General features: G+C 37.6%; 6 protein-coding genes across 12 annotated transcripts; 2 read left to right on the top strand and 4 right to left on the bottom strand.

Annotated features, from left to right (window-relative positions):
- The first annotated feature begins 2,358 nt into the window (after positions 1-2,358).
- LOC18017502 (cytosolic sulfotransferase 15) lies at positions 2,359-3,886 on the top strand. Its single transcript, XM_006399116.2, has one exon. It carries the CDS (start codon positions 2,424-2,426, stop codon positions 3,528-3,530), a length of 1,107 nt encoding a protein of 368 aa, XP_006399179.2. The 5' UTR covers positions 2,359-2,423; the 3' UTR covers positions 3,531-3,886.
- A 339-nt stretch (positions 3,887-4,225) lies between these two features.
- Positions 4,226-5,223, bottom strand: LOC18017501 (protein MIZU-KUSSEI 1). The gene has a single exon (XM_006399115.2). It carries the CDS (start codon positions 5,012-5,014, stop codon positions 4,226-4,228), a length of 789 nt encoding a protein of 262 aa, XP_006399178.1. The 5' UTR covers positions 5,015-5,223.
- A 292-nt stretch (positions 5,224-5,515) lies between these two features.
- On the bottom strand, positions 5,516-7,396 carry LOC18017395 (protein LNK4). Of its 3 annotated transcripts, none has more exons than XM_006399114.2 (6): positions 7,256-7,396; positions 6,806-7,149; positions 6,509-6,674; positions 6,171-6,278; positions 5,950-6,068; positions 5,516-5,858 (listed from the first exon to the last, which is right to left on the bottom strand). In XM_006399114.2, the coding sequence occupies exons 2-6, from the start codon at positions 7,135-7,137 to the stop codon at positions 5,723-5,725; spliced, it is 861 nt and encodes a 286-aa protein (XP_006399177.1). In that variant the 5' UTR covers positions 7,138-7,149; positions 7,256-7,396; the 3' UTR covers positions 5,516-5,722. The 3 variants fall into 3 exon arrangements, with proteins under 3 accessions (XP_006399177.1, XP_006399176.1, XP_024012623.1); XM_006399113.2 differs by having other exon boundaries at positions 5,516-5,855; XM_024156855.1 differs by having other exon boundaries at positions 6,509-6,671.
- Positions 7,397-9,805: 2,409 nt separating this feature from the next.
- LOC18017500 lies at positions 9,806-17,247 on the top strand. The gene is given in 26 exon segments (XM_024156284.1): positions 9,806-9,932; positions 9,935-10,009; positions 10,113-10,177; positions 10,361-10,691; positions 10,995-11,061; positions 11,187-11,337; positions 11,672-11,839; positions 11,935-12,045; positions 12,316-12,525; positions 12,775-12,876; positions 12,972-13,190; positions 13,607-13,681; positions 13,778-13,855; positions 14,011-14,193; positions 14,280-14,435; positions 14,555-14,647; positions 14,753-14,824; positions 15,017-15,134; positions 15,298-15,476; positions 15,563-15,647; positions 15,771-15,875; positions 15,954-16,060; positions 16,241-16,318; positions 16,409-16,504; positions 16,582-16,677; positions 16,834-17,247. Coding segments are annotated over 26 exon segments (3,324 nt in total). The 3' UTR covers positions 17,011-17,247.
- LOC18017394 (transcription factor TGA5) lies at positions 17,218-20,253 on the bottom strand. 3 transcript variants are annotated; one of them, XM_024156619.1, is made up of 10 exons: positions 19,987-20,253; positions 19,797-19,858; positions 19,054-19,227; positions 18,911-18,970; positions 18,763-18,822; positions 18,591-18,668; positions 18,464-18,515; positions 18,018-18,289; positions 17,677-17,922; positions 17,218-17,592 (listed from the first exon to the last, which is right to left on the bottom strand). In XM_024156619.1, the coding sequence occupies exons 3-10, from the start codon at positions 19,117-19,119 to the stop codon at positions 17,446-17,448; spliced, it is 981 nt and encodes a 326-aa protein (XP_024012387.1). In that variant the 5' UTR covers positions 19,120-19,227; positions 19,797-19,858; positions 19,987-20,253; the 3' UTR covers positions 17,218-17,445. The 3 variants fall into 3 exon arrangements, with proteins under 3 accessions (XP_024012387.1, XP_024012386.1, XP_024012388.1); XM_024156618.1 differs by lacking the exon at positions 19,797-19,858; XM_024156620.1 differs by lacking the exon at positions 19,797-19,858 and having other exon boundaries at positions 19,054-19,211.
- A 507-nt stretch (positions 20,254-20,760) lies between these two features.
- LOC18017393 (transcription factor TGA2) lies at positions 20,761-25,993 on the bottom strand. Of its 3 annotated transcripts, XM_024155842.1 has the most exons (12): positions 25,372-25,993; positions 25,234-25,282; positions 24,872-24,987; positions 22,712-22,921; positions 22,551-22,622; positions 22,400-22,459; positions 22,210-22,287; positions 22,082-22,133; positions 21,890-21,959; positions 21,688-21,805; positions 21,335-21,580; positions 20,761-21,228 (listed from the first exon to the last, which is right to left on the bottom strand). In XM_024155842.1, the coding sequence occupies exons 4-12, from the start codon at positions 22,775-22,777 to the stop codon at positions 21,082-21,084; spliced, it is 909 nt and encodes a 302-aa protein (XP_024011610.1). In that variant the 5' UTR covers positions 22,778-22,921; positions 24,872-24,987; positions 25,234-25,282; positions 25,372-25,993; the 3' UTR covers positions 20,761-21,081. The 3 variants fall into 3 exon arrangements, with proteins under 3 accessions (XP_024011610.1, XP_024011609.1, XP_006399172.1); XM_024155841.1 differs by having other exon boundaries at positions 21,688-21,959; XM_006399109.2 differs by lacking the exons at positions 24,872-24,987; positions 25,234-25,282; positions 25,372-25,993 and adding an exon at positions 23,976-24,111 and having other exon boundaries at positions 21,688-21,959.
- Between the last annotated feature and the right edge of the window lie 747 nt (positions 25,994-26,740).

The following is a 26,740-nucleotide window of genomic DNA, read 5'->3' as shown; positions in this document are numbered from 1 at the left end:
AGTCCATACATGATGTGTGGAAGTGAACGTGGTACCACGTGGGTATGGAGTGGTTCGTACATTAATATTGGACTCTGGAGTCTGTGTGCTTCAAGAGATAGATGATTTGTCTCTAAGAATCTTCAACTTCCAAAGATAAATATTTAAACACACAAAAGAATACTTGCAAAGATAAAGATTACGAAAAAAAGGAGTTACAAAGACAGATCAGTGTCGTATCCAAACAAACTTCTTTACAAGTGAAATCAGAGTCCTTCAAAGACATATCTATCGATCGTCTTCTTGTGCAGTGGCCAGTGTGTAGCTTTCTTATTTCTTAATTTCGTTCTTATCCTAAAATAGTATAGTTTATACGATAAAAGAATCCCATTCAAAGCTGAAGAAAACATAGAAAAATGAAGCATTACTTACCAGAGCTTTATTGAAATAACTAACTAAATACAGTAGCAAAACAAATTACTAAATATTTATACTAGCATATAAATATTGTTTCATGATAAAACGAATCAACAAAAAACACGTGGCTGGTATAGGGGTTACCAATCAAATAAAATCGATACCAAACTAGGGTGAACCTCAAAAAATGAAAGTTCGTTTTAAAATAACAGTGTCTATGTTTAAATTAAGGGATTGCGAAGATTAAAAAAAATAGATTAATATTTTGTAAACATCTGTTTTCTTATGATAATGCTGTTATCTTCGCAATCTCTTAATTTAAACATATTATAAAATAAACTTTCATTTTTTTCTTTTAAGAGCTTTCTTATATATATCGATAACCCACAAACATACAAATCTCAATTGGAAAGGAAAAACAAAAAATAATTATATATAATTATATTCATCGACAAATCTTGAAATTCATATAAATAATGTATACACTGTTGATCAATGTTTTCACTTGTTGACAAATATATATATATATTTTTTTGTAGTGTAGCTATAATTGTAGTCCGGCCGCTATAGGTGTGATATTTTATCTCTACCCAAATTTGGAACATTCAGTCGACGTCTTAAGCGTGATGTATACAAATTTACTTTTTTTTTGTTTTTTTGGTTAAAATGTTAAAATTTTATTATTATTTTTAAGTTTTTGACAGAAATGCAGAGAATAAAAAGACAGATTAACCAAAAAATCTACAGACAACAAACCACAACTAAAATACAAATTTACTTGATTGTAGGCCTTCGACTATAATATGTTTTGTGGTTTTTAATGACGAATTATTAAAAAAGAAATTTATTTCATTTTAGGTATACGTACTGTAATTTCTTGTAAAAAAGATTTACGTAATTTTTTCTCGGAAAGGGTCGTGCGGGCAATATGATGTCCACCTCTTGGGCTGAAGTTTACCAGCTTGCCAGATCTTTATGAAATTGTAAAGAAAACTAGATAAGAGAGCTAGAAAAAGAAAGAGAAGTTGAACACCCGGAAACATGTAAGACAAAAAATGCAACATAATTAAGGAACCATATGTATTGGAACCAGGATATAAATTTCGAATAATATGGATGTTTATATAGTGCTTAAAGCTGATTATCTAAGGAATACAATGGTTTTTCATTGTTGGATATTTTGGAATAGAATCCAAAGGCTAACTGTAGGGGGGAAAAAGGTCCAAAGGCTAATTATACATACATGCTAATGAGATGGTATATTGAATTCAAATTCAAAATTATCCAGTTTCTGACTAAGATATATAGTATTTATGCTAGTTTCGTTGTTGTGTCATCATTCGAATTAAAATTCGATAAAATGTATTATGCATGTTGTTGAAAAAATACTAGCCGATTCAGTGGCATCTTCGGTATTTTAATTTCATCAAAGTTAGAAATTCATATTGTTGATATAAAATGAAACTTTAGTTATAGAAAGTGATTTCTAAACCACTTTATAGAAAATGATTACCTTATTAATAATAGTTTGGCCGTTTATTCAGTAAAAAAAAATCCAAAGTTGTGTCTGCCGACAACTTTGGGACCAAAAGCAAACGAGAATAATAAATGCGAAAGCAGCAAACGAAGCCGTAACTCCAAGAAGAATAAGGACAACAATGACACAGCACTCTTACTAGAAATTAGAAAGCGTAAATGTGGAGTGCAAAAAATAATATATGGAGTGGGCCAAACTAATATTCGCACACGCCGTTTATTTCCCACGTGCGTGATAAAAACTGAGGCTGCGTTCTTTTATTTTATTTTTTGGGTAAAAAAGTTAGGAGACCAAGAAAAATTAATATTTAGAGTGAATTCTTCAACCACTAGACCACCATCACTTCAAAACGCTCTTCTCTTCACAACGCATCTTCATGCATTTGCGTCATTATATAAACAGCCAACGTACTCACGAAATAATATCAAACAGAACTTATAGTTTTAGAAAAAAAAAAACAGACACACATACACACACTTTTTCCCAAAATATGACAAAGACAATGGCGACCTCAAGCATCAAGACCATTCCAATTATAGCGATCCCAAATTTCGCCATCTGCCACAAGCTCGAGCTCCTCAAGGAAGAAGGCGAACGCAGGGACCTGAAACGCCAAGAAGGAGGAGATGAAGAAGGGCTAAGCTACGAGTTCCGAGAGATGTTAGATTCTCTTCCTAAGGAGAGAGGATGGAGAACTCGTTACCTTTACCTTTTCCAAGGGTTTTGGTGCCAGTCCAAGGAGATTCAAGCTATCATATCTTTCCAGAAACATTTCCAGCCACTCCAAAACGACGTCGTTATTGCGACCATACCAAAATCCGGTACAACATGGTTAAAAGCTCTAACTTTTACCCTTCTTAACCGATACCGGTTTGATCCGGTTTCCTCAACTAATACCGACCACCCTCTTCTCACATCCAACCCTCATGACCTCGTACCTTTCTTCGAGTACAAGCTTTACGCAAACGGTGGCGTTCCCGATCTGTCCGGTCTCGCCAGTCCCAGAACATTCGCGACACACATCCCTTTCGGCTCTCTCAAGGGTTCGATCGAGAAACCAGGCGTGAAGGTCGTGTACCTGTGCAGGAACCCGTTTGACACGTTTATCTCGTCGTGGCATTACATCAACAGCATAAAATCGGAGTCAGTGAGTCCAGTCTCGTTAGATGAAGGGTTTGATCTTTATTGCAGGGGAGTGATCGGGTTTGGTCCGTTTTGGGAACACATGTTAGGATACTGGAGAGAGAGCTTGAAGAGACCAGAGAAAGTCTTGTTCTTACGGTACGAAGATCTGAAAGAAGACATCGAGTCTAACTTGAAAAGGCTTGCGAGTTTCTTGGGCGTTCCTTTCACGGATGAAGAGGAACGAAAGGGTGTTGTGAAGGCAATATCGGATCTGTGTAGCTTCAAGAATCTAAAGAAGCTAGAGGTGAACAAGTCAAGCAAATCTATCAAGAACTTTGAGAATAGGCACTTGTTTAGGAAAGGAGAAGTGAGTGATTGGGTTAACTATCTGTCGCCTTCACAAGCCGAGAGATTGTTAGCCTTGGTGGATGACAAGTTAGGTGGAACTGGTCTCACTTTCAGGTACAGCTAAATAAGGCCACGTGCTCGCATTTCTACTACTTTGTGTGTTTGAACTTTGAGGGCCTTAATTTGAGTGAAAAGCCAAAACTAAAAAAAGACAAGTTAAAGGCAGTTGTTTGTTGTTACAGATAGAAGAAGAAAACAATGAAGCAACGTCCACAAAGTTTTTATTTCAATAAATATCATTGTGTTCCATTATATATGTTTTCATTTCTATTTTTTTTCTTCCTTTTTTGACATGTTTTTCATTTCTTTTTAAGTAGTAGTCGATGTGTGTAACTGAGTGTATTGATAATCATGTTAAATATACTTAAAACTGTGTGTATCATAAATAACAGAACTTTGAAAGTTTTTTTTTTTGAACAACACTTTGAAAAGCTATATAAAACTTCAAAAACTAAAACCGAATGGGAAACTAGTCAGGCCTGACTATAATGGTACATAGCCAAAATTACATGATCATCTACTCGGATTTGAGTTCTCCAACATTTCTCTCACAGCCACATAAGATGTATATATATTCATGTTTTACATCACCACTGAATTAATCATTTCGAGTAATTAATTACCGAAAAAGAAAAACAAAAGAATAACCAAAAAAAACAAAATCAAGAAAAACATATTACAAAAAAAAAGGATTTAATGAGACGTACGTATGTGGTTCTTTTTGTGTTTCCCCTAAAAAACGATGTCGTTTCCGTTTTTTTAAACCCGAACGAAAAAGATACTAAGCTCAGGCCCACTGTTCCCGTCAGGATTCATCATGTAATACGTCTCCGAGTCTCTCGACCCAATCACTCTCTCAAAATGTGCTCTCATGTATGTCAAATCTCCTTCTTGTTGCCCCCCTCCTCCTCCTCCGCCTTGCTCCGCCGCTCCTCCGCCGCCGCTACTCACCGGTAACACACCTGCCCCCATCGACACCGCGTGAAGCATCTGCATCACCACCAGATCCTCTTCCGTCGGCTGTCTCTTCACCCCGTAACCCGATTTCTTCCCGTTACAATACAAAGCCCAGATCGGCTCGTCTATGATTTTGGTTTTCTCGCTCGGTTTCTTCTCGCACTCAAGCGCGATCCTCACCAATCCGACCCCGAGATCCTGGAGGAGTTTCCCCGTCGGGATCGCTAGCTCCAGCAAGAGGATCGGGAGTGAACGCGGATTCTCCTGAACCGCTAGATTCACCCGCGTTTTTCTGTACCCGAACAGCGTTCCCGTGACACGTGTCCCTCCGTGGACGTGGTTCTCGTGCAGCCTTGCCCCTCCCACGGGGAATTTACACATCGGAGACATGATCGGAAGCGATCGGAACACTGAACGGACTCGGCGGAATAGCTTCGTCGATTTGGACCCGGCTGATTTGTTCTTGCCGGACGGCTGCTCCAGCGTTATCTCCGGCCGTACAGTTGCCGTCGATTTCTTCGACCGTGGACTCCCAAGTGGCGACATTGTCGTCGGAGTCAGCATCCTCGGCGTTAACGGCGGTGTTGCCATTTTGAGAGGAGAATCAGTAAAAATTTACACAACCAAAAGTTTTCTCAATTTGTGAGAAAAACCAAAACTTTATACAATCTTCAGAAACTAATGGATCGCACGTTGAGTTGATCATCTCTAATATCTTTGTTTAATTTGCATACGTGAGTCTGCGACTTTCTTGTATATACAATTGTTATATATTTCAGTTCGCCGGTTTTCGTTTATGCTCGGGGGATATTATTTGATTAATCTAAAGATTTGATTAGTGTTGTTTCTGTAAAACCATTGGTGTTTGTGTTTGGTGGTGAGACTAATTCTCTGCGCTGCTGTTTCCAATTGTTGTTTCCCACTTACATAATGTCTCTGTGTCTCCTATCATAATCATTAACAAAATAATTTCTTTTGACTAATTTTAACAAACATCTTTGAAGACTTGTACACCGAATTTGTTGATGGTTTTAAGTCGATCAGGTATTGTAAGCGAGTTCATTTTACATTATGTTCTTTTATTATAGTAGATTCAGTAAGTAATACAACATATTGCATCGAGAAAATGAAATCCAGGAACAAAGTCAACGAAGCTCATCAGAGTGTATTGAAATAGAGATCAAAACTGAAGCTTGGCAAAGTCAAGCCAAAGCATATACACACACACACACACGCACAATACATAATATATACACATACTAAAGATGATGATAAGGTTTTTGTTCTGAAACTTTCCCCTTATCCTTGATTACAAGAAACTCTCTTTGGTGGAGGCAAATTTCTCATGTTGGATTCCATCTTGTTGAATGTGAGATTGGCGATTGCTCTGTCGATTGAATTTGTTTCCAGTTCAGTCTTCTGATCTCTGTTCCTACTGAAAATCAAAGATGATGATAAGCCTTTTTACATATGTAGACGAGTCCATAAAGTCTGATAAATGAAGAAAGCTCTCTAGCTCTAATTACCTTGTTCCATCCTCAAGGAACTCCTCCGGGTTGTTGTTGCCGGATTCTGACTTCTGTTGTGAGTTCTTCGCAAGCCGGTAAAATGTATCGCGGAAGCATTTGCGGGTATCATCTGTCAACTATAAAACAAAAAAAATTTAACGATTATATAAGACTGATCAAATATCAGAAAATCTAATACCACAAGATTGTAAGCAGAGATCAAGAATTACCACACTCACCTTTTCTGTAGCCCTTTGTAGATCCTGCAACACAACTTCTTCATTAGACGGCTCCTCCATATTTTCCTCACATAGCTCCGAGATCTTCATTGATGCCTCATGCTCCCCCTAGAACCAAAATAATGTTCCAAGATTAACATCTCTATAACATTACACCAAGTTGATTTTCTTGGAACATCAATAGTCACAGGAAACCCTCACACATGGCTTTGTAACCAGGAGATCTAAAACCGAAATTCTGTGGCTGCTAATGTGTATTCCACAAGATTTGTCTCGACCAACAAAACGTTTCTGCTATTTCTGACATTGCTAGTGTATCAAAAAGAGACATTTCTTACCATAAGAGGCATGTCTTGACAAGTTTCCCAATCATAATGGAACATCGGGACTTCTATGCCATCGAGATTGCTGAGATACGCAGAGGAAGGACCGGGACTGTCATTATCCAACTCACTGAAAGAATGAAGACCCTCATTCCCTGGAACATCCTCCAAAATGGAACTTCTTCAGTAAGAACCGGAAACAAACCAAAGAGAAGAGAGAGACACGAGACAAAAAGATAAACATCTGAAAGTATTGAATCTTTACGTATTATATATAAAGAATATTTTCAAAGAGAGTGTGTAGGGCTATACAAGAATATGTCATCCATCTGTTGGATTCCATCGAAATCATGAAGCGACGACGTTGGGCGGTAGAAACAATCACCAGCCGCCTTTAACCTCTTTGATTCTTCTTCTACTTCTCCACTCGTCCCCATCTCCATCTCCATCTCCATCTCCATCTGACTGTATAATCCTCCACTGAATCCATTGTTAATCACATCAAAGTCGAAGCATTTCTCCGCAGCTTTCTGAGAGTTCATGCTCCATCCACCCCACATATCAGGAGATGGGTATGAATCTGATGTCTCCTGATAGTTAGGCACTACTAGATCCTCTGAGTTCCTCCTTGAATAACGATCCATGATTAGTTTCAACTGTTGAAAAAGAAAAACCAAAAAAATTCAAAGTCACTATTTTCAGAAACCACCAGGAGCAGAAAACATCTGGATTTGAAGACTTCAAAAAATAGCAAGAACTCACCTTTGTTCAGATCTGAATAAGAAATCTCCTCTCTTTTTTTCTTTTACGAAAACCAAGATTATGAGTTCGTGTCTATCTTGCAGATTTGTGACTTGTGAGTGAAGGAGAGAAAGACAAGAGCAAGCAAGTGGCAGGAAGTGGGTTTTAACTTATTTTCGTGGCTCAGGATTCACAGACGAGATCTGTGGCTCAGATTTTGCCTCCATCTAAAGCAACGGTTTCATTGGTCCATGTGGTAATAAAATCTTTTTCTGTGTGAGGTCGGCAATTGAAAAAAAAACTAAATTTTGGCCTACTACTTGGCCAACTTGCACATTTTTGTAGTTCTTGGAGTTTGTGTGTTTACGAACATACCCTCCAGATTTAGGCAATGGTTAGAGCACAGCTGCGTTGACACATGTCACGTTCGGTCGACTTGGTCTCTACACGTGGCCTGTAGGTATAGGGAGGTGAAGACACATCACAGACTGTCAAGCGGTGGAGTGGGACCGTTGTTCATGGTGATGAAGGGCATAATGGATAATGTTCCTCACTATACTGTCTTGCTTTTGTCTTTTTATCAATGTTAGTATTTTTCCAAAAATAAACTTTACAGATTTGCAAGATCGAAACTTTATGAAGTTAAAATCGAGGATTATAATATTTTGTTTGTAACAACTCATTACTAACCTATAGTCAGCATAAATCTCAATTTAAATATAATAGTGTGGTTTCGCCGACAAAACAAAAAAATATTAGTCTGCTAAAGAAAAAAAAAACCAAAAAATATTAGTGTGGTTTTAACTTTTAATAATACGTCTTAAAGTTATTTTCTAAACAAAAGAAAATGTCGAAACATACATCAGACGGAAACGGAGTTAAGCGACTAAGCGTCTTACAATTTCTTATTTTGGCTCATAATTTTTAGGTTTTTTCCAGATCTAATTGAATCTTACCAGACTAGATCCAATAAAACATAGCCCATGGGTTCAAGTATGTAGGCCTAAATTCTGTTTACTAGAAACAACATTTTTGAGTTAAACAAACATGTCGCAGATTATTTAGAATGGGTCCAACTTTCAGGGAAATCATATACACCTATCGCAAGCAAGCACATTGTAAACAGCAAATTTGTCGCATAGTTTTTTTGTGGATTTACGGCGTCAAGGGGTATGTATATTACCTTTGATAGGCTGAATATATCCCTTCGTTCTTTAAAGAAGGCTTAAACCAAAAAAAAAGAAGAAGATTGAGTAACAAGAGATTGGGCCTGCAGGTCATGTTGATATAATCACGTTTTACATTCCTGCTGTAAGGCCATTGCTGCTGGAGCTTGGTCCTGTGAAAATTGATCATGTTATGGAGGCCAACATTCAAGCCTAAAGTTATTCAAGAATACTTGATATTCTTTAGCAAATGAAATATAAAAAAAAGAAGACATACATATTAATTTGCTACAAGTATATTTAATAAGACTAGATACTCTTTTTTTTTTTTATGATCTCCTTTTGTTTGTTTGTTAGTTAAAATCGTCATGATAATTTGTATTTCTTCTTTTCGCTTTGTAATCTATCTTAATAGTGGCCAACTCGTTAGGACTTATCCGAGCTTTAGGAACTTCCATCGTTCAAGTTCTAGATCTGTTGTAGCATATGTTAGAAAAAAAAGAAGCTCAGCTATAGGAATCACATTGCTAGTGTGATCAACAAGTTCATCTATTTAACAAAAAATGAACATGTTCATCTATTTAACAAAAAATGAACATGTTCATCTAAAAAGTTGCCAAATGATCTACAACAAAACAAATTAAATATCTAATTAAATTTTGATATCAGTGAAGTTGAGATCGGAATCACAAAAGAACCTAAAAAAAAGAGGTAAGAGTTGAGAGACAAATCAGCAAGATAATATTTAATTCCTATTTTTGGGCTTTTTTTTTTCTTCTCAAACTCGGAAGACCCGAGACTGAGAGAGGTGATAGATCTTTCGGCCCTCCCGGCGCGTTTATCTAGATTTTCTCTCACTTTCTTTTCCAGGAATTTCTTCTCCAAACACTTCATTCCTTTTACACATTTCGAGATCAAATTCATCTCTCTCAAATGGATTATTTCTAAATCAATTCATCTGTTGAATCGTTCTCCTCGAAACCGCGTTTGATTTCCGCTCTCTTGACTTCTCTACCATCTCACGAGCGGACGAGCCTCGATCTCGCTACTTAGAGTATCTTTCTCGGTATCTGAAGAAAATGATTGGTAAGCTCAGTTAAACTGGACTTCTAGTACTAGATTTTGCATTTATTGCACTGTACATTGCATTAAAGGATCCTAAGTAGTCTCAACTTCTCGTACTTGCTTCATTTGAGGTCTTTCCATTTGATTTGTTGTGTTACGGCCTCCCGATTTCACAGGTTAATTGAAATCTGAGAATCCGTGGAGTATTATTGCAGCTGGATCGCGATGGAAGAGTATGTTTTCTTTTTCTTATTTTGATGTGGCTATTTTCACATTCTTCATTTTTTTCCTTGTTCTAGTTTTTGATCGATGTCAATAAGAGAGATAATGTTTTTGATCGATGTATTGGTTATACTTCTTTCTGTACAGAGAAAATGCTGTTGAGATTCTTCAGAGGTATCGCCGGGATAGGCGGAAACTCTTGGATTTTATGTTGGCCGGTAGCCTAATCAAGAAAGTTATAATGCCTCTGGGGCAGTCACTCTTGACGATGTTGATTTAGATCAAGTTAGTGTTGATTATGTCATTAACTGTGCTAAGAAAGGTAATTATAGTTTCCTTCTTCTTCTCCTTCTGCTGCAGTTACTCATGTTTGTTCTGTTTTTTTGAGTAATGCATATTGTACTTTGTAAATTGTTATAATGCAGGCGGAATGCTCGAACTTGCTGAAGCGATTCGGGATTATCATGATCACAGTGGATTGCCTTATATGGTATGATTTTCATATGTCACCTTCCAATATTTTGAAGGATAATGCAAGTTGCAACAACTGCATTTCTGGGAATCCTTTTGGCAGAATGATCTGTTCACATATATAGCGTGCCTTACTTTCTATATCTATGCCTGTCACTGTATCATTCATTTTCTAATAGCTTGGGTCATATGCACATTTCAGAATACCGTGGGTACTGCTGATGAATTCTTTTTGGCTACAAATCCTGAATCTTCTGGCTCACCTCCGAAAAGGGCCCCGCCACCTATTCCTATATTAACTTCTTCATCCTCTGCCATCGCTACGAATCCAGAGTGGTGTGAGTCACCAACTGTGCCATCATTAATGCGATCAGAATCTCTTGATTCACCACAAGCTCAAGAACTGACTGTTGATGACATTGAAGATTTTGAAGACGACGATGACACTGAGGAAGTTGGTAATTTCAGGATCTCAAGGCGGACTGCAAATGATGCGGCTGATCTTAAGCCAAAACTGCCCGACTTTGCCACCGGTATAAGATTGGAAAATGCATATCTTTTAAGAAAGGAACGTGATTAAATTACTATTGTTACTTTTATTCGATTGGGTAGACCTCATAAAAGTATTCAAAGCATCCGTAAATTTATATGCTTGATGGTTATCGTTAATGGCCAAGGTATTTTAGTTCGATAAACAAAACTGTACGTGTACATTTATCATTAGTTTATACCTTCCAGTAGCCAGAGCTAACTGTGACTGGACCATAAGTAGCACCCACATTAAAAATCCATAACCCAGTGATGCATTTCTTAGTTGCAATGTATTTATGTTTCAGGTATCACAGATGATGATCTCCGTGAAACTGCATTTGAAATCTTGTTGGCCTGCGCTGGAGCCTCAGGGTATACAGAACATCAACTTTTTGTTTCCTTGTTTAGTTGCTGTTTGCTTATAATTTCACTGAGAGTCTTATTGACATCGTTTTTCTCTTGCCTGTGTTTTCAACATGTATTCTGTAATCGTATAGGGGTCTCATAGTACCATCAAAAGAGAAAAAGAAGGAGAAAAGCAGATCTAGGCTGATTAAAAAGCTTGGTCGCAAAAGTGAGAGTGTTTCCCAGTCTCAAAGTTCATCAGGATTGGTTGCTCTTTTGGAAATGATGCGGGGCCAAATGGAGGTAACTCTCTCTCACTGGTTCTTTCTTGTCACAATTGTTGAAGCATATATGGTTTGTTAGAGCATGGATTTACATATTTATTACTCCATACTATCCCAAACAATTGTTCTTATGTAACAATCTTGTCAAGATGTCCTAGTTTGAGTTAGCCATAAGTCCCTGCTTCATTGATATTAGTATACGGTTGGAGAAACTATTCACTTTGCTCCTCCGTCTAGTCATTCCACATGCTAATGTATTGTGCTGTTGCCTGCACTACAATATGAATAATCATAGTTCACCCACTTTCTGTGTTTCTTGTGTATCTGGCAATCAATCCTTTGGGCACCTACAGGTTTCTGAGTCCATGGACATCAGGACAAGACAGGGGCTGCTTAATGCACTAGCTGGAAAAGCTGGGAAAAGAATGGACAGCCTCCTAGTACCTTTAGAATTGTTATGTTGCGTGTCTCGTACGGAGTTCTCTGAAAAGAAAGCGTACTTACGTTGGCAGAAAAGACAGGTAAAGACCACCTTTTCACATCTTGGTGTAATATTGACCGCTTCGTTCATTTTTGTAATTTGGTTCTATCATCTAATAACGTTTTAGTATCTCAGTTAAACATGCTAGCAGAGGGGCTCATTAACAATCCCGTCGTTGGATTTGGAGAATCAGGTCGTAAGGCAACTGACCTGAAGAGTCTCCTGCAAAGGATTGAAGAATCAGAGGTATTTTTTCTACTTTATGTTCATGTGATTTATTACATGGTGTAGACACCAGATATCGGAAGGGTTTCCCTGAAAGACTTTCTTCAGGAAATCTTCCTAGTTATTGTGAAAGTTAAGGTGAACTGCACATTATATATGTCACTGCTTTCAAACTTCCCTATTATAAGTTCTTCGGCTTATATCCCTTATACTGAAAATTGAATTGGCTTAGATTAGCGGTTTCATAGTATGCTTCTTTTACTTTTCTTTTGCTTTCTTTTCTATCTGTAGTCTCTTCCCTCCTCAGCCGGAGAAGTGCAAAGAGCAGAATGTTTAAAATCCCTTAGAGAAGTCGCTATTTCACTTGCTGAGAGACCGGCTCGTGGTGATTTGACGGGTGAAGTGTGCCATTGGGCTGATGGCTATCATTTGAACGTCAGACTATATGAAAAATTGCTTCTCTGTGTCTTTGACATATTGAATGAAGGGAAGCTCACGGAGGTCTGTGATTTTTGTCAAAACTTTGTTGAATACATGTTCTAGCAACAATATTCCTGGTCATTTAAAAATCATATTGATTTGAAAGATTTATTTTTTCTCAGATATCACTCTTTGAGCTGCTTAGATTCCTCTTATGTTTTTTTTCTTTCCCTCATATTAGTATTCACATATACATTACTTACAAAAAAGTATTGACAAGTTGCCCGTCAGTTACATGTTTACGAAATAATGTTGCTCATTTTATTTCAGGAAGTGGAAGAAATTCTTGAGCTTTTGAAGTCAACGTGGCGTGTTCTTGGAATTACAGAGACCATTCACTACACATGCTATGCCTGGGTATTGTTTCGGCAGGTAATGGTGGAAAAGAAATTTCCTTTATTACAGTGATTTTGATGCTTCATATTGGACTTTTACGGTAGCTTTATGAGTATTTTCTGTGGTCGCAGTATGTAATCACTAGTGAACGAGGACTTCTGCGACATGCTATTCAGCAGCTGAAAAAAATCCCTCTAAAAGAACAACGTGGGCCTCAGGAGCGCATACACTTGAAAACCTTGCAGTGCAGGGTTGAAAATGACGAGATATCCTTCCTGGAGTCCTTCTTGTCACCTATAAGGAGTTGGGCCGATAAGCAGCTGGGTGACTACCATCTGCATTTTTCCGAGGTTTTACCTTATAACCATTACGTTCAGTTAGAGGAGTTTCGATTCAATAACAGTAATTCATATATAGGATCAGCCTTTTTCCTTACTTTTGTCTGCTGAACTGTTCGCTTGCTTATGTGGCATTGCGTTTTCCTTATGAATACATAAGTCTCAGTAGTGTCCAGAAACTTGACGCATCATTTACATGTAAAATTCTTCCATATGCATGCCAAACAAATACACACGCAGTGACACATGTATGTATTTGCATTTAATTTTTATATCTTACATGAATTTAAATGAGAGCATATTCACCTCAGGCTCCTTATATCTATTTTACTTCGAAATATATTTCTATTGAAAGGGCGTTTTTTTTTCTCTATCTATACCACTGAAGGTAGTCATTTTTTTTTTCTTTTTCTCTCCAACTTTTTCAGGGTTCACTTGTCATGGAGGATACAGTTACAGTTGCAATGATAACTTGGAGGCTTTTGTTGGAGGAATCTGATAGAGTATGTAACCTGTTTATAGTGGAGCAATGGTGACATAGTTTGCCCTACTTCACTTCTGTACTTTTAACTGAGAATGATGGTTATTATTCTCTACAGGCGATGCAATCTAACTCTTCAGATCGAGAGCAAATTGAGTCCTATATTTCATCTTCCATCAAGAATACGTTTACAAGAGTAAGTGTTATATTAAACTTCTATATGCTCGATCAACTATGGCATATAAGTTCTCATTTATGCCCATTCTAAGAATTGAGCAAATTCCGTTTCCAATGTGCACAATTTGACACACCTTATGGAATATATGATGGGGCTGATTCTGCAATTTACAGATGTCACTTGCCATTGATAGATCAGACAGAAATAATGAACACCCTTTGGCATTGCTGGCTGAGGAGACAAGGAAACTTATGAAAAAGGACTCCACCATCTTTATGCCAATTTTATCTCAGAGGCACCCACAGGCGATTGCGTTTTCTGCATCCCTTGTTCACAAGCTTTATGGGGTCAAGTTGGTAAGCTTGATGCTGGCGTCCCATATTACTTTTTGGTTGTTACATTTCATTCATAAATGACATATTGACTTTGTATTTTGTTTCAGAAACCTTTTCTTGATGGTACTGAACACTTGACTGAGGATGTTGTCTCTGTTTTTCCTGTGGCGGATAGCCTTGAGCAATATTTGCTGGAGTTAATGACCTCTGTCTGCGGAGAGGATACAAATGGTCCTTACTTCAGAAAATTAATTCCATATGAGGTTAGACTCATTTGGTTTACTTTGAAATCTAGGAAGACTGGCTTAAGCCACCTTATAAACATGGTCGAATTTAGCGATACTATGTTGGCTCTAATATTTCTGAGTTTTATATCTGCTAGCTCGAATCTCTCTCTGGCACATTGGTTTTGAGATGGATCAATGCACAGCTGGGAAGAATTTTAAGTTGGGTGGAGCGAGCTTTTAAACAAGAGGTGAGATTTGGTCGTTTGCTGATCTGTTGAAGAATGGCTTTCCTTTCCTCTGTGCTTTTATATCAGCTTTTCCAAACCATAACACATCTTATCTATTCTGTATAGCATTGGGACCCAATATCACCTCAACAGCGGCATGGGAGCTCAATTGTCGAAGTTTTCAGGATTGTAGAAGAGGTATGTATGTTGGGCGGTTTAGAGTACATGTTTTTCTACTTTTACCGAGTCTCATCAGTTGCTTGAGGCATATGTTCATTTTGTGTTCAATTTGTTCGTGGCCTAACAAATTTAGAAATTCCCAAATTTTCTGCATGAGAAAGCGCTTGACTGAAGCTTTCTAATTGATGTTTTGGATAATATTTGATGCAGACCGTTGATCAATTTTTTGAGCTGAAAGTCCCAATGAGATCCATCGAACTAAGCGCTTTAATTCGTGGCATTGACAATGCCTTTCAAGTATATGCTAACCATGTCATGGAGAAGCTAGGTATGCACCATATGGCTGGTTGAATCTTCTCCTAACCTTTGAAGATTAACATATTCTCACTTATATTCTTATTAGCCACAGTTATTAAGGTTTATCTCCCTTAACCTGGACACTGATTTTCGGTCTACTGGAATATTCTGGTATCGGATTCTTATTATTTCAGCTAGCAAGGAGGATTTGGTTCCACCTGTGCCTGTTCTTACTCGTTACAAGAGGGAAGCAGCAATCAAGGTTTTTGTTAAGAAGGAACTCTTCGAGTCAAAATTGCCTGATGAAAGAAGGTCGATTAGCATTGATGTCCCTGCAACCGCTGTGCTTTGCGTTCAGCTCAATACTTTACATGTAACTTCAAGACTCGTTTCCTCCGTTCAAAGCACCATTTATTAAGTTTTGCTACTATCTATAATGATATTGTATGCTTTTCACAGTATGCTGTTAGTCAACTGAGCAAGTTAGAAGACAGCATATGGGAGCGATGGATAGCAAAAAGACCTCGCGAAAAGATTGTCATCAGTATGGACTATCTATTTGCTCATTTAATTCTGAAGTTCATCTCCCTTTACAGAGATTCTTATTCTTTCTTGAATTTATCTTAGCGTATGAATAATACTATTCTCATTTTGGCCAACTTGTAAGGAAAATCTTTGGTTGAGAAATCCAAAAGTTTTAACCAGAAGGAATCTTTTGAGGGGAGTAGAAAAGATATCAATGCAGCTCTGGATCGTATTTGCGAGTTTACTGGTGAGATGCTGTGTCTTGACTTCCTCGAAGTAATCATTATCAAAGAGTTAAATTAATCATGATTCTTTCTCACTGCAGGAACTAAGATCATCTTCTGCGATTTAAGGGAGCCATTTATTGAGAACTTGTACAAGCCAAGTGTTTCTCAGTCAAGACTGGAAGCATTAATTGAACCCCTTGATACGGTGATAAATCTGCCCTTAAACAAGTCATTTTTTAGGTGACCCAGGCATTTGTAGATGCTGATTTAGGGCTTTAAAAAGTATGGTGCCTAGAAGTCAATCGAGCATAATGATAATGCGCTTTGGCACCGATGAACATTTTTATCGACATTACTAAACTAAATTTCCAATTACCGTGAACAGGAGCTTGGACAGCTGTGTAGTGTCATAATGGAGCCATTGAGGGATCGGATAGTCACTAGCCTGCTTCAAGCATCACTTGTCTGTAGTTTAATCTCAGTTGGTTTGTTTACAATATAGTCAAGCTCTCAAGTGTGTGCCTTCTGAAAGAGGATTTGCATAATGTATCAGGATGGATTGCTTCGTGTACTGTTAGATGGAGGCCCTTTACGTGTATTTCATCCAAGCGAGTCAAAGCTGCTAGAAGAAGATGTAGAGGTCTTGAAGGTAACGCTTTCTTCACGGTCATTTTATCTTCATATCCCCAAATGCCCAAACTCATAAAAACTAATGGATGTTTCTAGGAATTCTTTATTTCTGGTGGGGACGGACTTCCGAGAGGAGTCGTTGAAAACCAAATAGCCCGTGTTCGTCTTGTTGTAAAGTTGCACGGATACGAGGTATGTACAACTCTGCTCAGCTTCTTTCTTATCCTCAACAACCTCTTTTTTACTCAAATGTGGGCATTCGCTTTTTCGATTTTGAAATATTTTTGGTTTGGGTTGGGATTGGTTTTGGATTCAAGAATTTCGGTTAATTTGGACTCACGTATACAGACTCGGGAGCTAATCGATGACTTGAGGTCTAGAAGCAGTCTGGAGATGCAGCAAGGAGGAAGAGGCAAACTTGGAGCGGACACACAAACATTGGTGCGAGTGCTGTGCCATAGAAATGATTCAGAGGCTTCTCAGTTTCTCAAGAAACAGTACAAAATCCCAAAATCCCACGCCTAATCCATACGCTTGCTGCTCCTATCTTCTCTGCGGTTTTTTGGTTTCTGTCTTTATTCAGTAACAAAATCATTTGTATAATTGATTGATTTTCACAAGTACAGGTTGTAGAGAGCTTACAATATTTACCCGAGTATTTTTATAGGTACAGTTTTGACGACTTTGTCTTGCGTATGGCTTTTGGTTTTCACCCGTGGAAATATGTGACACTGATCGAACGAATATTTTCTAAGATTTTGATAAATACCCCAAAGTACACTGAATTTTCCTACAATTTGAAAACTACACTAATGAAATGCATAACACATCACAATATAATCATATTCTTGTAAAAGAGCTAGATGTCTAAACTCCTCAAATCATATACATGCTCTAAGAATCTTGGGAAGCTCGCCTTCTTTGAAGGTAAAAGACTAAAGAGTGGTATATGTGATTAATTCACTCTCTTGGTCTGGCAAGCCATAGAGAGCTAAGAGCACGTAGCCGCAATGAATAATCGTGTATCGCAAGGAGAGCCCGAGCCGATTGTCGGGTTGTTAATATTCTTAACATCTGTTGATATGTTTGTAGCCTCAAGTTATCAGCCTGCCACAAACACAAAACAAAAAAAAATCAAATTACTTGTAAACAAGTCTTCTTTTTTCATAAGATGTTATATATGTAATGTACCTGGCGTATAAATCCTTCGAGTGTACCTAACTTGCCCATCGCCATGGCCATCTGACCCATGTAGCTAGCGACGTTCCCTGATGAACTTGAACCAAGAGTCCCGCTAGACAAAGAATCAGAGAGTGATTGCTGTAAGTTGTCCATCCCTTGAGACATAGCATCTTCTGCTTGTTGAGAAGACTCTTGCAAGTTATTTAGCTCTTGCGATTGTTGTTCCGTCAACAGCTCCAACTTATTCGCTATAAGCTGTACGTAGTAAAAAGTTGCTGGTGAAAAACAGATCATCATCATCAGAAAAATTGATTGGTCTGTGTTTTGCCTTTTGACTATTATCTTATTACCTTGAGAATTTCTGATGAACGGAAACCACCAAGCCACAAGAAACATCTCTCAGCTGGTGTTTTCCACATTCCTGATAATAAATGGAAGACATCGTTCTTAGCTGCGTTGCTCTTTATCCTGAAAAGCTCCTCATAGTGAGCTATTACCGCGTCTACAATTAGCCGAAGCTCAGCATCACTCGCATGAGCATCCAAAGCAGAACTCAGCTCCTTCATCTTTCTGTTTTTATCTTCTTGCCACCGTCTGTATTCTACATCAAATGCCATTGCCCCTGTAAAGCAGAACATCAACCAAACTAGTCCTTAGTACTTGATAATCAATTTTTTCATAATTTGTCAACCAAATCATCACTGTAACTCGTGATACAAGATGCAATGAATCCATTGGAAGCATGCACTAAAAATAACTTCCAAAAGTAACCTTTGGATAGATTCAGCTAACTTACCATTTCCAGCGGTAGAATGGGCTTGATCTCCAGAGCTTGAGATAAAGACACCCTAAGATTAAAGGAAACTGTTTATTCACGCAGAATAGCAAATAACCACACAAACAGAGCCGAACACAGTTGAAACCTGTTGCCTTGCTCTTTGCAGCTCCTGCTCAAGCTGTGTTAGCTTCAATCGGCTGTTCTCTAGCTGCTGAACATATGCCTGAAAGTGCAGTACCCATTGGACATCTTAAAGTTTGCAAATAGCCATGCTTGTAGAAAACATAAAAAAAAGTTGAAACAAAGTATTAGCATACTTTCTTCCTCAATCTGCTTTTCCTTGCAGCCTCACGGTTTTGAGCGAGCCTACGAAGCGTCTGTTGATTACAATTAACATGAAAAAAATGTAACTGATTGGCTCAACTAGAAAGACAAACTGTTCCTACATAGTAATGTCTGTATCACCTTCTGATCCAGTTTATCCTTTGAACGGTCGCTAGAGTCACCCATATGGCCTCCATCGAACTGCAAAAAAACTGTTTCATTTCACAACTCCGGCCATTTAATGAGCATAAAGACGCAACACCAAGAAAGTTTAACAAGCTAACCATTATGTTATTATGATCGGTTTCGCCATCTGTTGAGAATGATGTTCTTGGACTAATGTCTCCCATTTTATTCTTTTCATCCAAATCCCTGTTACTAAATAGTGGTACCCTTTGAAGTAGAAAACTTCTACAATTCTCCTCGTGCACACCGTATTCCACTAAAAAGAGTAAAGGCTGTCAAAGTAAGATGGTAAAACAGAAAACAAAAAATTAGAGATATAGAGAAACAAAACGATCAAAAACAACGTAGGGAAATAGTATTCGGTGTCACGAAGGATAATCCAAATACAAGTCCAAATATGACGCAGGACTATTGATGTTAGTAAAGGGAAACTAATAAAAGATCTAGTCCAGAACCTCTTGATTGCAGGACAGGAAAATAGAAAGAGCGCTTTGAATTTCATCAAATGTACCACTTATAAGACAGAAACATACAAGAAATCTAATAATACGTTACATCAAGTTGAACATAGACACATACAGATACAAATCACTGAGCTTAAACATAACGTAGCGTGAAGCAGCCTTATGACCTGAAGAACTTTGCTCAAACCCAGAGAATTCAAAGTAAACAATAAGCAAGCCTACATGATTTAAAGTGGGAACCAACGAGTAACATAGCATAAACTTGATTTTCTAGGCAAGAGAATGAAAGTAGAACTACAAGATTCAAACTTTAGCGCGCTAGAAGCAATAGCTCGCCCCAGAGACACACAAAATTCGAGCCTGATAACATCTAATACCGAGCAATTTCACTTCTGTAGTGTCAGAAACGATGATTTGGTTCCTGGTCACGTAAGAGGAACTACATAAAGCAAAAAAAAAAGATCCTTTTAAGGTCAAACTGAGTCTACGCTTCCATGATAGAACCTATAAGCAGAATAAGAAAACAAAAGAACCTAAAGCCTAAAGACTATTGAAGGAGAAACTCACCTGGAGAGTGGATCCTTCAGCTTAACCCCGAAAAAGGGTTGCTCGGGAAAAGGGATTGAAACAAGCACAGCAGAGATACGATCCGAAAATTTCAATCACCCACGACGTCGAATTTTCTAGAACACAACAGATACGAGGAACAAGGTCGCTAATTTTGTTTCTTCGTTGAGGTGTGGTCTTTATGTTGTACGATCTTGAAAGTGAAAAGAAGCAGGGAAGGGAAGACCAAGTGAAGTGATGGTGGACCTATAGAGATGCTGAGGGTTTAAAAGTCCCCAGTGAGAATGCAATACACTCTTCTTCAAAAACAAAAATATTCTTCGGTTTTGATAGTGACAAGTCTTCGTTTTTTTTTCTTTCAAATAAACTATCCAGACTATTTTACGTAATGCAAATTTCAGACTTTTTTTAATGTCTTCATAATTGACAAATTTTAAATTTTTTTTTTTGGAACAAATTAAAAAATAACTCTTTTTATTAGAATAATAATACTTACAGTGAAGGTATTCGAATGTTCTCTACGCACATTGACTCACTTTTTAACTAATTGGAGATATAACATTTTGGAAATATTTTTTATTATTATTTTATCTCCACTATCTGATCTGATCTGTGTAAAGTCTGAAGCAGAATTCCCTTACCAACATTTCAGACACTCCTTCTATAAAATCTCAAAACTCAAATATAAAATTAAAGTATTAAGATTCAATTATTTAGCAAAAAAAAAATTTTAAGATTCAAGGTACCTTTATGTTGTCATTAACGAATGCAAAAAAATGAAAACACCTTTATCACAACAACAACAAGAAGAACATAAACAAAATTCAGTAACCTTTCTAATAATCAAAGAGATATAAACATTAAAAACTTTCCAAATGCTAAAAAAAAAAAGAAACCTGATGGCTACAGCTAAACAACATGAATTACCAACCAAACCATTTTAAAAACCTACAGACAAAGAAGAGTCTTCGTGTTCCCAGAGATTGCTTATTCGTCGACGGATTGCCTATGAAGAATCTGACAAGTTAATAAATAGTCTCTCCTGGTTTGTGTCCATATGGATTTTGTACAGCTGAGTGACCAAAATACAATTTTTCACTCTCTTGGTCGAGCAAGCCATAAGGAGCTAAGAGCTCGTAGCCGCGAGAAGTAATCATGAATTGCAAGTATAGCACGCGCTGACTGTCGCGTTGTCAATACTCTTATCATCTGTTGCAATGTTTGTAGTCTCAAATTATCAGCCTGCCACCACCAAAGAAATCAAAATTTTGTTTTTTCATTACCCTATTGATCACATTCTCAAGATGTTACATCTTAAACAACACAAAGTGTAGACTTTTTGTTGTACCTGGCGGATGAATCCTTCGAGGGTACCTAACTTTCCCATTGCCATGGCCATCTGGCCCATGTAGCTAGCGACATTCCCTGATGAACTTGAACCAAGACTCCCGCTAGATAAAGTATCAGCTAGTGACTGTTGTAAGCTCTCCATCCCTTGAGACAAAGCATCTTCTGCCTGCTGCGATGTCTGTTGCAAGCTATTTATGCCCATCATCTGTCTCTCTGTCATTGGCTCCAACTGATTCGCCAGAAGCTGTGTTTGCACACATTGTTATTATCACCAATTTTTTTTTTTTTGTTTCTCTGTTGTTCCTATGTAAACAGATGAAACCGATGAAGACTAATGGAATTTGACCTGACCTTGAGAAGTTCGGATGAACGGAAGCCACCAAGCCATAAGAAACATCTCTCAGCTGGTGTTTTCCACATGCCGGATAGCAAGTGAAATACATCATTCTTAGCTGCATTGCTCTTTATCCTGAAAAGCTCCTCATAGTGAGCCATCACACCATCGATTATTGTTCGAAGCTCAGCATCACCTGCATGGGCATTCAGAGCTGACCTCAGCTCGTTCATTTGCTTGTTCTTTTCTTCCAGCCATCGTGAATGTTCAGCATCAAACGCCAAAGCGCCTGAAAGAAAAGAAGTTATACATGATCAAAAACCAATCCATGAGATTCGTCATCATGTAAATCTACATCTACACCGGTGCTACTTAAACGAACAGTGTTTGGTATCAGAATAAGTTACCAACCATTTCCACCAGTAGAATGGGCCTGGTCTCCTGTGCTTGAAATGAAGACGCCCTAAAAGCGAGAAATGTTCATTTATGTACACAGAATCACAAAAAGATAATCAAAGAAATAAGAGACAAATTTGAACCTGCTGTCTTGCTCTTTGCAGCTCCTGCTCAAGCTGGGTTAGCTTCAACCGGCTGTTCTCCAGCTGTTGAACATACGCCTATGGAGGAAGCATATAAAAGGACTTAAGGTAAATAGATATCCTTCTAGGGATGCAGCACTTTAGAAAAGGAAAAAGTCAAGAAACAAAGAACCAATAGGAGGTATATTACCTTCTTCCTCAATCTGCTTTTCCTTGCAGCCTCGCGGTTTTGAGCAAGCCGACGAAGGGTCTATGAATCAAAATAAAAGGAAACAAAAAAAAAAGATTTTACGTTGGCTCAATAAAAATGGTTATTTTATCTATAGAGATGAAGATATCACCTTTTGATCCAACTTGTCCTTCGATCGGTCACTAGAATCAGAAGCAGCAGTATTTAGCAGTGCTCCTTCAGACTGCATGAAATTAACACCAGCAAAATTTATTGAAATCACACTCGTTTGAAGAACATAAGTGAGAGAATTTATCCAGATTATGAGCTTACCCCAAGATCTCTATGATCTGTGTCTCCATCTGTTGAGACATCAGTTCTTGGACTGGTATCAGCCATATTACTTTCTCACCAACTTTCTGCACTAACACTTTTGAGCGCAGAGACAATATTTACTTCTGGCCTCTCCTCTAGAAGCAACTTCTTAAGATTTTCTTTTGCGTGCACAGATTTTAACTATACGAAGAAGTGACTGCCAAGATTCTGAAAGACAAAAAAAAAAAAAACAGAAAAAACGAAGTTAGCTGATAAGGTTATAAAGAAAGAAAAAAAGGAAAGACTAAGAAAGCTAACAAGAAGGACCTACAGGAGATGGATTAGAAAACAACAGTTGGTCATCTAGACCATCAGCTGTATTACGTATCATCTGTTTCCCCAACATAGTTTTCAATTATGGACTATAAATTCAAACAACGTTCTCTAGTATATGGCATGAGAGAAGAATGCTAGAGAGTCATTTAACTATTCAACACAGAAGAATCCTCAAAGGGAAATCCTGCTGACTGCCAAAAGTCGCAAATTCAAGAATATAGGAACCATTGGTTTTTGCTTGCCAGACTAAATGTGAAACAAATATGCAAACATATGTACATAGACTAACTGAATCTGGATATCACTTTAAAGAAGAGAAATTGTTAGTTAAAACAGGAACAAATAAAGACCCCTACTCCTTAAAAAGACTAGCTTTAAGGCAGTTCCATTGAGTAGAGTGATGAAATGAAACCCTGCCATCAATTTCTCCAAACATACATGTAGCTTTCATGAAACCCTTCAAGACTGAGAAACCATTCCATATTTCAGCTGTAATGACACTGAAGTAGCTTCAGTAGCTGAGTCGCTTGGTTTGCAACTCCAATTAAAGCAAAAGCTACTCAGTGTTCAGATACGAGTTAACTCAATTCTACTCAGTATTCACATCGTAAAGTAAAAAACTAAGGATCCAAAATCTAGAAACCAGCGATATGAAGCTGCAGCTATGAATTCAAACCAAGAAAGTACTAAGAATTAAAGGGACACATAACATGTTGACATTTCAATCGAAATATCCGAATTAGATGATTTTGGTCGCTCAAAAAAAAAAGAAACTTTTTAAGCTTCTGAAAGTCAACTAGGTTCGCTTGTAAAGCAAAACATAGAGCTGGAAAGAAGCTTCTAATGACTGTGAAGCAAAACAAAGAAGGAGAAAACTCCCCCTCCCAAAAAAAATATATGAAAAAGAGAACCCTAGAAAAAAACTTGCTTTGAGGAAGAAACTGACCTGGAAAACGAAAATCTTTAACCGGTGAAGGAGTAAAAAAAAAAGGGTGAGCTTGAAATCGGATTGAAACAAGAAGCAGAGAGAGACACGATCCGAAATTCCAATCTCCGAGACGTCGTTTTGTCTACAAATCTTACCAGTTCCCCAAAAGAACCTCCCGATGAATTTAACGGGAAATTTCAAACTAAACCCCGGACGTTTTTTATTTTACAATAAACGAACTCTATTCTCTTATAATTGCAAAAGTCATCTCTTACTTTTGTTTTTATCTTTTTCTTAAAAGTAGATTATATACGTCATTGCTTTCCTCCTACACCATTAAGCTCGGCCGATCAGACATATCGAACAGCCATCTAAGAGTTAGTTTTAAAAAGTATAACCAAAATTTGTAAAAAGTGATGTTTAGAAAATGAATTGAATTGATAACTAAAAGCTTGTTCTCAGGTTCTTCAAGTGGTACAAGTAGGTAAGTTGAGGACACGCGAGGGGCACGTGCGAAGTATTTTGATAAAATCGGTTTTGACTTTTGAGTGGTTCGGTTAAGCTTTAAAACCAGAGCTCATCCGTTTTCGTGGATCATATCGAAATTTGTTATCGTCCGGTTTTCTCTTCTTTCTTTCTCGGAAATCATCGGAATTTGGTGTTCGACAAACTTGTAAAACTTATTTCTTGTTCTTGGAACACTAGAAGACATTACGGAAAATGATTTTATTTCCGAGTTTTGATTAGTGAAAATATATAGATTAATCAACAAAAGTCTTCCATCTCGTAATTAATTTGAAAATAGTAGTTCAACACAGTAGTTGTTATTTATGTAAATCTAAATCATGTGTTCCAAATATTAAGACAAGAGACATAATAACTATGATCTGAGAGATATGGTAATGATGTTTAACCTGGATCAAGAAGAAAGAACACACCGTACTGTTCTATAATGGTCGTTAAGCTCGAGCCAACCAATTCCAGGCTCAACTACAACGTCCATATCCTCCACATGTAATGCTTTCACCCTCTATAGTTTGAAAGAAGATTTGAATGAGCATAAGCGGCATAATTTCACTAACATCTACACGCACACTGTAAGTTTAAATGTAAAAATGATAAAAGACAAGTCATGTCAAAGCCAACAAATCAGGGTAGCAAAAGCAGGAAAGATCAATCCACCAAGAAGCTATATACCCCCAAGGCCCCAAGTAATATAGCATGTTCAATTGTAACGTCTGAGCAGTGAGATCGTCTACAAGTCAAACTTACAAACCTTATATTTGTTGCAGGATTTAAGAATCTTGGAGACTTCTTCTTCGGACCTAAACAATATTTATAAGCAGAGCCATTCTCAACAACTGAGCTGAATATAGATGGCAAAAGAAAACAATGCACAAGAGAGAAGTGTGACCTCGGGAAAACAACAACATCAGGAATGTTTACTGACTTGTGAAAACTGTTCTGAGGCTTTCCATGGAAGTACCTCTCATCGTAGTCCGTTGTCAAGTTAACCTTAACACACAAGGAAATAGTCAGGCAGCTGAATTCAGAAACACTGCTACAGATTAAAAATCCATTTCCTAATGATGACAATGCAGTTTTGCAGAAATATGCTCTCCACAGCAGAAAAATCAGAAATTTCAAGATAGAAATTGCCCAAAACATGAATAGAGAAAACAAATTCCAAATTTTTTTGCAGCACATCGAGGATTATTTTCAATTCGGTAATAAGCTGATGATTCGCTGATAGAAGGCTGTGACTGGTTCAGGAACGCGAAAGTGGTGGCGGAAGCTGCAATCGCCAACGGGACAAGAGCAGAGCTCGACCACCAATTCCGGCGACCTTTCTCCGTAGAAACTGCGGTCAACTCATCAGCTGTCTTCGCCGTCGACTGTAACTTCCGGCGACAAGGCCGGAGAAAGGCGGAAACAGTTTTGGAGGAGAAACGAGAGCGACCCAACCATGAAGACAAGGCCATGGATGCCAAAATGCGAATAGCTTGCTTCGACCCAGAAAAAGAATAAAAAGAAAAAAAAAAGGATTTAATGCAAAACGGCAATGGATAACAAGTAAAACGCATATAACATCGATTGATGTTAATAAGTAGAGCTAGGAGCATTGCTACTATTTTCACTAAATTATGACCAAAACGACAATTTGATATATAACAAAACGCAGATGAAAAAAAAATAATAATAAAATAATCGCGTGACATCACGCTCTGCGACATAAAACCAATAATATTATTACACGTGCGATGAGAGAGAGAAAAAAAGAACTTATTCAAAGCAAATATAATAATCATTCAAATAACAGAACATATTTATGTATATCAATATTTCGTGGATCATATCGAATTTTGTCATCATCCAGTATTTTGTTCTTTTTCTTTTCTTTCTCAAAAATCATCGGAATTTGGTGTTCGACAAACTTGTTAAACTTCTTTCTTGTTCTCAGAACACTAGAAGAAATTACGAAAAGTTGTTTTATTTACGAGTTTTGATTAGTGAAAATATATAGATTAATCAACAAATGTCTTCCGTCTCGTAACGTTTAATTAATTTGAAAATGTAATTTAACAGAGTATGTAGTTGTTATTTACGTAACTAAATAAAATAATAATTTTACATATTTTGCTCATTTAATAAATAAAAATGCATTTATTGACAAAAAGGAATCCTAATGTTTACTACAGTCTTTTTCGGGTAAATTATTACTCGTCAATAATCCTCTAATTCTCACTCTCACTCTCACTCTCACACTCGCTTCGCTCACTCAG

This window comes from Eutrema salsugineum, unplaced genomic scaffold (genome assembly GCF_000478725.1).
Source record: "Eutrema salsugineum unplaced genomic scaffold, Eutsalg1_0 scaffold_2, whole genome shotgun sequence".
Lineage (NCBI taxonomy): Eukaryota > Viridiplantae > Streptophyta > Magnoliopsida > Brassicales > Brassicaceae > Eutrema > Eutrema salsugineum.
Note: the sequence above shows the minus strand (reverse complement) of the source record. Positions and strands in the feature narration are given on the sequence as shown.